The sequence below is a fragment of the Lotus japonicus genome, chromosome 1 (genome assembly GCF_012489685.1).
Source record: "Lotus japonicus ecotype B-129 chromosome 1, LjGifu_v1.2".
In the NCBI taxonomy this organism is placed as follows: domain Eukaryota; kingdom Viridiplantae; phylum Streptophyta; class Magnoliopsida; order Fabales; family Fabaceae; genus Lotus; species Lotus japonicus.
The window spans coordinates 104903059-104910002 of record NC_080041.1 but is presented as its reverse complement, the minus strand read 5'-3'; the positions used below and the strand labels follow the sequence as shown (position 1 = coordinate 104910002).

At 34.0% G+C, this 6944-nt stretch overlaps 2 protein-coding genes across 2 annotated transcripts; both read right to left on the bottom strand.

Moving 5' to 3' along the window:
- Nucleotides 1–1177: 1177 nt before the first annotated feature.
- On the bottom strand, nt 1178–2019 carry LOC130732375 (stress-induced protein KIN2-like). The gene is made up of 3 exons (XM_057584434.1): nt 1891–2019; nt 1732–1800; nt 1178–1401 (listed from the first exon to the last, which is right to left on the bottom strand). Exons 1-3 carry the CDS (start codon nt 1945–1947, stop codon nt 1327–1329), a joined length of 201 nt encoding a protein of 66 aa, XP_057440417.1. The 5' UTR covers nt 1948–2019; the 3' UTR covers nt 1178–1326.
- A 3005-nt stretch (nt 2020–5024) lies between these two features.
- On the bottom strand, nt 5025–6921 carry LOC130728713 (probable DNA-directed RNA polymerase III subunit rpc6). The gene is made up of 2 exons (XM_057580263.1): nt 6758–6921; nt 5025–5983 (listed from the first exon to the last, which is right to left on the bottom strand). Exon 2 carries the CDS (start codon nt 5979–5981, stop codon nt 5283–5285), a length of 699 nt encoding a protein of 232 aa, XP_057436246.1. The 5' UTR covers nt 5982–5983; nt 6758–6921; the 3' UTR covers nt 5025–5282.
- Nucleotides 6922–6944: the final 23 nt, after the last annotated feature.

The window sequence follows — 6944 nt, the reverse complement described above, 5'->3', positions numbered from 1 at the left end:
TGGAGGTGTATATTGCTGTTTGGTTTGTTGCAAGTGTTGCAAGTGTTTCCAATGTAGCTTGTTTTTAACTTTCTCTTCTTCCTCTTTGTATATGGGTTAGCACCCCTTGTGCTCATCAATATATTGCTTTGCTTATAAAAAAAAAACAGAGAAGACTTGTGCAACACAAATTGGAGTGACTGGGAAGGCTCGACGAGGAAGATCAAACTGAAGTACCGATTAGAAAAAAAATAGTAGGATAAATTAAGGGTAATTTTGTCCGTTTAAAATATTTTGATTCGTGTCCTGTTCCGTTCTCATCCGTTTCACCTTTTTTAGGGTACCAAATTGTCCCGTTCCTAGAGCCTAATGTACTGTTCTGTTCCATTTTAAAAGTATAACAAACACGGAACATAACACTTATGTCCCGTTCCGTCCCCTTCACACATGTCTACCAAACGCTACCTTAGTTACACCGTCAGTGCATAGAAATTAATTTCTTTAATAAATGTAACAAGGCAAATGTTACTGTAACCTTGAAGTGTAGAAGTGTTGGTCACCAATTCATCAGCAACATCGAATTGCTCTTTCAATAATACTTGATTTAATTAATTTCATCCTTGGGGTAGGGACCAAGTTGAAGTCATTTTGAAGGCCAGTCTAATACTAAAATGAAACATTGTAGGACCAAATTGATGTGGTGTTTATCTTTTCAAAAGACCAAATTAGTGATGATCTTGTACCTTGGTATGTAAATTCAGACATTTCAGATATGTAGCTTGGTAAGCCTCTGTCTCTGTTCACGACTGGAGTCTAAATCTTATTCACTCTTCATTGGAATTGAGCCTCACCAAATTTTCTTTGTAACAATTTACTTTGAAGTCAATTTTAAGGCATTAGCTGTTTCCATACCAGTTTTTTTGGGGAAAAGAAATGGAAGACACATTATTTCCAGCATTATATTCAGTTTAGTTTGTTTTCTTTCAGAAGATGGCAACCAGAAAAGTGTAAATGTCATCATGTCAAATAATTAAGATTACATTTTCTATGTGAATGTGGTGTATTTTTTTCCAGTGCAGGTTTAATCCATGTGTTACTCATATCATATACCTTATAACTGAAAATTCTTATGATTTAAACAACGATAAATAAATAAAAAATAAAATTTGACAGATATTGAGGTCAAAATTCTTCTCAATTCAAGAAGCTGGTATTAATACAACCAGTTGAATACATCCATCCGAAAAATAAAAATGCTAAAGGAAAGACATAGCAAATCAATGCATACAGTCCAAAAATCAAAAATAGAAAGCTGCAAATATCCACTGAGAGAGCTCTCCCCTAGATTTATTTGTTAGCCCCAACAGTGCTCTTGACAGCATCTGCAGCACCTTGTGCCTTTGCTTTCATTTGCTGGCCAGCCTAAAACACCAGAACAATTTCATTAATCACCAAAATTTCTCATGAGATTCATCATTTACATGTTTTGGTATTCTGAATTTCCTCATGAAATTCAACTTCTTCATATCTTGAGAAGAGGTTATTGATTATGCCTGAGCCTGTTCTATAAAAAGTTAGAAACTATTTGCATGTTTGGAAATTCTTCTAAAATAGATTTTAAAGCAAAAGGTTAACTCTGGAAATAAGCTTATGTGTAGTTTTTTAGTGCCAGAATTGATTTTGAGGAAAGAGAACCTAATACAAACATGTAATAATTCAACATAACCAAATTGGTCAAATGAATGGTCTAACCTCTTGGCAGGATTCCTTGGCAGATTGAGCAGCATTGCCTGCACTGCCCATCAAGTTGCTTGCCTTCTCCTAAATTATCAATAACATTATATCAAGTTAAAAGAGAATGAATATATTTAATACAGCAATACATGTAAATATGTAATTGCTAAAACTCACCTGAGCTTGCCCTGTGGCTTGGCCAGCTTGGTGGCTAAGATTCTGGGATTGGTCCATTTTTAGTTTTCCCTGTTTTGGTCTTAAAAAAGTTGAAGGTAAATAACTCTGCAAGTACTACTTTACTTAATGTGATGAATGTAACTCATAATAGTGTGTGTATATATAGTTGCTCAAGTAAATCAGCTGAGTGACACATGTAATGATTAGCACCATTTTATCTGAGATGCTTTAGTTTGGGCTTAAGACTAGGAACTTCTAAATCAGAGCTGGTTTGAAGGCTCCAGATTAGACTAACTGGAACAGATCCATCATACTAAAAATAGAAAACACCAAAGAGTCATGTCCCCTGAGATGTTTTTTAGAAAAGAAAAATAAAATAGAAGATAGAAATGTTTGGTGTATCAGACATGCCAATTAACTTCTAACAACTCTCAATAATACTGAGGTATATAGTGGATTCTATCTTGTCCCCTTTTTAAAGATATTTCATATTATTTCAAAATATACATTTCAGTGAAAAAAAACTCTATTTAATTTCATATGTTGTTATGAGAAAAGGTTCAACTAAGAAGTTGAATCAATGGTTTTCCTCCCTCAATAATTATTCTAAGTATTTATTCATTATGCATCATTTTGAGATAATTCTATGATCTATTGGTCAACAAATTTTTTTGTCAGTTGAAAAAATAGGCCACATATAAAAATATAAGGCATCTAATAGGGCAGCCAACCAGTTCTGCTCAACCTGAGATCATGTAGAGAAAAACAGGCTTTTTAGTGTTAACTATATATTATGCATTGAAAATACAAAACTAATACATTATTTGATAGTAAGGTATAAAACTTTACGTTCACAACTTCTAAAATTTCAACCTCAATATTCTGGTTGAGAGAAGTTCTACTCTACCAAGACAAAGTTATTGGGCTCTCTTGAGTCGGATCAATTAAGCCCATGTGGATGGATAATTAGTGCTAGTCACTTTATTTCTATGTACAATTATCTTTTTATATTCTAGAATATTCCTAGAAGTGAGATGATGCCCCATGTAAGGCTCTACTTATCCTAAGAAGCTATAAATTGTATTGCTTTGAGATTAATGCCATAACAAGAAAATTGGCAAAGCCTCATTTTTCTTTTTTTCTCTTAATTTAGTTTCTTTTATTTCTCTCTCTTAGGTTTTGCTTGATAGAGTTTATCTCCACCATAATCATTAATGTGAAATTAGGTCTGTGCTTGTAGCCTAGAACAGTCTTATGAGACAAAAATTAATTTTTGAGGATGTAATTAACCTTGGATTCTGAAAAGCTAGTTCTGAAAGTTTTGTGCTTGTATCTTCACTACTATTACTGCATTCTTACTATAATAGCAGCATTATGTCAATCCCTGCTTGTTTGTTAATTTCTTTTCTTTCAAAAAAAATAATACTGAGAAGACTTGCAGAGAGTGAAACATTGTTATTAATCCAGTTAGACTATTCAGGCTAGAACAAATATTGATTCCCCACAAACTTTGATGATTGGTCAAGGTGCTAGAAGAATTATGCAGCTACATATTCCTTCTCATGGAAACCAGAACAAGTTCAACAAATGCACAAGAACCTTACAAAGCAAGAAAAACTTCTGAGACCATTAAAGCACACATCTTGAATCTACTCTAAGAACAGGATCAATATGTATAAGCATAGCATATAGATTCACTTATTGTAGCTACTTTCTCCATGAAAATATACTTGAAGCACACAAAACAACCTTTAGAAGGCTTTATTATGAAATCTCTTTATTATACCAATTTCACCAGTGATTCCTTAGGAAGGTTCAAACACTGCTGCCATGTCCTTCACATGTTCCTCTTAGACTATTGGAACAGATCCATAGTACTAAAAATAGAAAAACACCTAAAGTCAAGTCCATGAGATTTTTCAAAAAGATAAAAGAAAAATGATGTTACTTATGTTTATAGTGGATTCTGTCTTGTCCCTTTTTTTTTTTAACATTTCCTCAAGTCACATGGACTTCAAAAGAATAACATAAACACATTTCAGTAAAAATAAATCTTTATTTAAGTTTAATTGCTTTTTTTTAAGAAAAAAAAGTTCAACTTATAAAGGAGTTTTCCTTCCTCTGTAAGACTAACTATTCCAAGTATTTGCTTGGTCTACATCCCTGTGAGATAACTATGTTGTTCAACCATTTGAATGATTAAGAATCCAAGTATTTGGCTATCCAAAAAAAAATCTAAGCATTTGATATAATAATAATATTTTTTTTGATAAAGATATAATAATAATATTGAAATGCACTTTCAACAAAATTCTTCGACTTTTAGTGTTAACATTTTCATATATTAAGCATTGCAAATATGGAATTTTTTTCCCCAAGTTCGATCAGCGAAATGTTTGAAGCACAAAACACAACCTTAAAATGGAAAATACTTTCTTTTTCAAGAAGAAATTATAAATTAAAATGTAGAAAGAATCATAATAATTAGTTATTAGGTTAAATAACGTACTGTGAAACCCAAAAGAGAGCAAACTAAAAACTGCAGAACATGGAAAGTAATAGGAGTAGTTATTTTATTAAAAATATTTTTTAAAAATTGCTTTATACTTATATGATGGTGTTTTTCCTTTGAGAAGCGAAATATGTAAATAGATTAAGAAGTATATATCAAAGCTTGGTTTTCTTAAGCATAGCTTCATTAATGTTTGATAGATAAATTTGAAAATTGGGATATGAACAGAAGAAATGGATCCGTACAAGTGGAGAAGAAAAATGACATTCCTTCACTCAACTCACATTCTCCTCTGTTCACTAGTCTTTTAAGTGAGAAGAAAAAACAGTGAACAGAAAGAGAAGGTGAGTGAAAATGAAAGAATGGTTTTAAGATTTTTCTGAGAGAGCTAAAACTAAAACCAAAACCAGCTTTGGATCCTCTTCTCTTCAAAGAGAACCCACACCTTGTGTATGTATAGTGATAGAGTGATGAAGAAATCTGAGAATGCATGAACCTGGCGCAATATTATTGGCTTATGAATGTGGTGAATAATACTCTCACTCATTCCTTAAGCCGATGCAGGAAAAACTGAGACAATTTAAGCATAAATCTTCAATCCACTTGACTAACAGGTTGAATACGCATAAGGTTGGCAAATAGATTCACAAAATGATTGTACAAAGAAAAGGTTACTCTGACAAGGATGAGCACCAACCCGTATTACTGAAAAAAACCTTCAACCTGTGTGATCCTTATGTGAAACTATTGAAATAATTGAGTCAATTCAAATTGAAAGCTTTCATTTTAATGCAGAGGGATCTTTGATAAATTGAATAATATAAGTCAAATAAATACAAAATAGTTGCAGTCTTCACTAACAAATTGGCATTAGACTCATTTAGAAGTCTAACCATTTCTCAAAATAGTCACAAGTTCTTGGGGAGATAAAGCCATCTGCATCTGGTGCGCATTTGATGATTCTCGGACAAACACCGCAAGGAATGGAGGCCATGGCACCAGCTTTCTTCTCCCCTCTAACGCCGCCTTTGCTTTTGTAACAGATTTTGCCTTTAGGAACAGATGCAAATTCCTCCTTTCCAGTGCTCTCCACCTCTATGATCTCATCATCCAAAACCAAGGCTCGCAAAATCTCCTCTACTTGCTGCGCTGTGACATCAACACTGAAGACCGCGTTCTTTCTGGTCCACTCCAAAACTCCATCACAAGTAGCCACTTTCTGCTTGAAAACATACTTCAAGAACACATCCTTTGCAGCGTTTATGAAATCTGTATCAAATTTCCCATCGGTATACCAATCCCCACCAGTGAGTTCCTTGGAAGGTTCAAAATCTACTGCCATGTAGTGCTTCTTTCCTCTGCTTTGGATGTTAACAACCTCCTTTACAAGATTCTTGTCTTGAAGCGACTTAATGCATTTTTTGACCATATTGTCCGACATCTTTGTTTCTCGCTTAATGTCAGCTATCCAAATCCCCATGTTTTCCTTGCTATGAATGAGTTTATAGACTACATCCTCCCCGTCTGTCAAATCTGGTCGTTTCCGTTTAAGGGAAGAAGATCCTGGTAGGCGACTCATTTCTTTCAAGAGAAAAATGCCAAGTACAATGTAAGTAATCACTCAAACGGTTATTTGAAAGCTGAAAGTAATTTACAGTTTAAACATGATAGTGAAAAAAGTAAATGAGTATAACTTGCATACAGCAAAAATACTTTAATTACACTACTATCAAGAAGAAAATGTGACAGCAATAAGAGCTATCACATAATCTTGCACTCAATACACAAAGAAGACACATAATGACCAGACCTCCAGAACTTTCATTTGCTACTAGGATTCTAGCTTAGCTTCTATTCAAGCATATTAAGTTGAAAACCTGAACACATGCAGAAGCATAGAATTGAAATGAAGCAAGCAACTGATCCTTTCCAAGTCAGATCAGAATCAATACAAGGTGTTCATTGAACAGAAAATAAAACAAGTTAGCAAGTGATGCAGGGCTTTTAGGTAAGGGATTTCATCCACACAGTGAACATAGATAAACTACACTCGCAAAATATCGAATCTACGAATCGGATACCTCTCGTACAAAGAATGTGTAACCTGACATATTGGGCTAATCTCCCATTCAAAATATCATATATGTCACTACTCTTGATAAACAAGCACAAAAGGCTGCATCTCAATTTGATAAACCCATCACCACCTAGACTCCGACACTCTCAACAATCAAAAACAGGGATACCTATGAGGCAGTAATTTCATCAAACACCTAGCGTGCGTGCATAGAAATCAAAGCAAACGCAGAGATTAAAGCATGAAATTAAGGTTAAGATGGTTTGGTTTGATTATACCTGGTTCAGTGAGAAATAAACGATGTGACGTTCGGTTCTCCGACACAATCAACTCTATTCCGGTCTCTTCTTCCTCGTTGTCGTTCTTTGATTCTTCTTTGACACAAACCACCACTGGAAACGTTCGAAGCTTCACACAATGCTCGTTTTAGACCTTATTATATTTTTAGGGGTCAAATTTATATCA

Excerpts from the sequence above, each read along its gene's own strand:
- LOC130728713 (XM_057580263.1), bottom strand. The coding sequence starts at position 5,981 with ATGAGTCGCCTACCAGGATCTTCTTCCCTTAAACGGAAACGACCAGAT.
- LOC130732375 (XM_057584434.1), bottom strand. The coding sequence starts at position 1,947 with ATGGACCAATCCCAGAATCTTAGCCACCAAGCTGGCCAAGCCACAGGG. Across the intron at positions 1,801-1,890 it reads AAGCCACAGGGCAAGCTCAG|GAGAAGGCAAGCAACTTGAT; the intron begins GTGAGTTTTAGC and ends TTGATAATTTAG. Across the intron at positions 1,402-1,731 it reads CCAAGGAATCCTGCCAAGAG|GCTGGCCAGCAAATGAAAGC; the intron begins GTTAGACCATTC and ends CTGGTGTTTTAG.